Source organism: Triticum urartu, chromosome 5, assembly GCF_003073215.2.
Source record: "Triticum urartu cultivar G1812 chromosome 5, Tu2.1, whole genome shotgun sequence".
NCBI classification, from domain to species: Eukaryota; Viridiplantae; Streptophyta; class Magnoliopsida; order Poales; family Poaceae; genus Triticum; species Triticum urartu.
Window position 1 is genome coordinate 525,836,701 of NC_053026.1, and position 2,122 is coordinate 525,838,822.

At 55.5% G+C, this 2,122-nt stretch overlaps 1 protein-coding gene across 1 annotated transcript; it reads right to left on the bottom strand.

Annotated features, from left to right (window-relative positions):
• Positions 1-232: 232 nt before the first annotated feature.
• On the bottom strand, positions 233-1,494 carry LOC125556576 (probable ubiquitin carboxyl-terminal hydrolase creB). Its single transcript, XM_048719281.1, has 3 exons — positions 918-1,494; positions 739-816; positions 233-515 (listed from the first exon to the last, which is right to left on the bottom strand). Exons 1-3 carry the CDS (start codon positions 1,329-1,331, stop codon positions 384-386), a joined length of 624 nt encoding a protein of 207 aa, XP_048575238.1. The 5' UTR covers positions 1,332-1,494; the 3' UTR covers positions 233-383.
• Between the last annotated feature and the right edge of the window lie 628 nt (positions 1,495-2,122).

Consider the following 2,122-nt stretch of genomic DNA (forward strand, 5'->3'; position numbering starts at 1 on the left):
ATCATCAGCGGGCTGCGCTGTGCGGGCGTGCAAGTTAGCTAGTTGGGCCTAGAAGCAACAAGCAAGGCCCAAGAATTATCAATTTGCCCGGGCAAATCACGGCAAGCTCGCCGGCGAGTGAGCCCGCCGGGTCGCCAGGTACTGGCCCCGCCTTCCTGCTTCTCAGGAAATTCGTATACTCCAGACACACAATCATTCTTCCCAGCAGAAGAGGAAATCAAGCGTAGACGAGTGACAGTGATTCATCCAAGTTGTCTATGCTGAACATTCACAGGCATCACGTATCATGTATGGACGCACGCAAGCAGACACTACCAAACAAGCCATTTGATTTCATTGGGAGGCCTTGTGCAGAAACAGTTTGGAACAGGCAAAGAAAGGGATCAAGCGCTGCTGCTTTCCGTCGCTGCTGCGGCGGCGGTCGTTTCCCTTGCCGGCGTCGCCAGCAGTTCCTGATCGGAGAGGCATGGTCCAGATTCTTCCTCTAGTAATGTTGAAGCCACTGTGACCGGACCCTGAACCATGTGAATGGAGTTTCGAATCAAAAGAAAAAAGCATTTCGTCCAGGCAAATAATAATAAAGTACAGGATCCTGATTTCTCAACGAACTTGAGCATGTGAGATTCAGTTCAGGCACATTTTGTTTCTCGACGAATTTAAGCATGTACTCCGTATTAGATTCAGACACATTTTGCCGATCGGTGATGTGAAAATAGAAACGAGGAGCAGAGCATTTACCGGAGGATCTGAAGACGCGGTCCCCTGTTTCCTCTTCCTCTCCTCCCTGGATCTCAGCGATTCCACCGGAACGTACACCTGCCACCGCCCGTCATGATCAGCAGCATCCCCACAGAGCTTGAGAAACGAGCGCCTTCAGGAACATCTACCAAGCGGAATCGAAAGAGACGGGACCGTACCTCGGGCATCCCGATGAGGCGCATCAGCTCCGCGACGACCCGGCGCTGCTCGTCCGCGCGGCGCTCCCACTCCCGCATCTCCCGCCGCAGCGCCTCGTCGGCCTCCGCCAGCGCCCTCTCCGTGACCTGCCGCGCGGCCCGCAGGCGGCCCCGCCGCTCCCGCGCCTTCTCCAGCTCCTCCGCCAGCGACACCTCCTTCTCCCTCACCACCGCCGCCGCCGCCCTCCTCTCGGCCTCGTCCCGGCTCGCATACGACCTCACCGACGGTGGCGACGCAGCAGCCGCCCGCGCCTTCGCCTTCGCCTTCGATTTGGCGGCACCGCCGCCGCCCAAGGACGGGGAGGCGGCCGCGTTGCCGTCCCGCGGCTGCAGCGGGACCCGCCGCGCGCCCCCGGACCTGGCCTCCGACGCCATCGGAGTGGAGGAGGATCCCCGCTCGCGTCGTGAATGGATGATTGCTTGATTGATTGCCGTGAGGAGGCGTTGATTTGGGGATTTCGCGAGCGGTTTGGGGGGTTCGAATTTGAAGGGTTGGGAGAGTGGGTTCAGAGTAACAACGGCTAGTAACTCTGGATGGACGGGTTTGCCCGTGGGGAACGTGGGGGCGCAGGCAAGACGGCCGAGGGCAGTCTCGGCCTTGCCTGGTCGTCATTTGGATGGCTTTCGGCGCTGAGACGGACACACGCATGATGACGATGCTCTTTTGCGGGGTTCTCGGGGAACGCTTGCCGGATGACGTGCTGCTGGCGCTCGGTATCTTTTCCTTTTACGAATGGAAGGAAGATCTATATTTTCAGAGATTTCAATACGGACTACTCCCTCCATTCCGAATTACTTGTCTTGGATTTGTTTAGATACGGATGTATCTAGACTTATTTTAGTGCTAGATATATCTGTATCTAGACAAATCTAAGACAAATAATTCGGAACGGAGGGACTACATACAAAGCAAACTGAATGAATTTGCATCTGAATGTAGCCTGTATTAAAATCTTTAAAATTGCTTATATTTAGAAACGGGGGGAGTGGTATGAAAATAACAGTTTACAAAGTCGGTGAGCAGATGGCAGGACCTAGCCAGAACCTGTGAAGATATCGTCCAAGAGAAAAGTGTCGGTTCCGGCGTAATTGCACCCTGGACCCCACGTTGTACGTAGTGCCACACGTCAGAGCAACAAGTCGCCATAATGCCTCGCCGATCTACG

Coding starts and splice junctions, on each gene's coding strand:
- LOC125556576 (XM_048719281.1), bottom strand. CDS start 1,331: ATGGCGTCGGAGGCCAGGTCCGGGGGCGCGCGGCGGGTCCCGCTGCAG. Junction 817..917: donor GCCTCATCGGGATGCCCGAG/GTACGGTCCCGT, acceptor GGGCGGTGGCAG/GTGTACGTTCCGGTGGAATC. Junction 516..738: donor CCGCGTCTTCAGATCCTCCG/GTAAATGCTCTG, acceptor CACATGGTTCAG/GGTCCGGTCACAGTGGCTTC.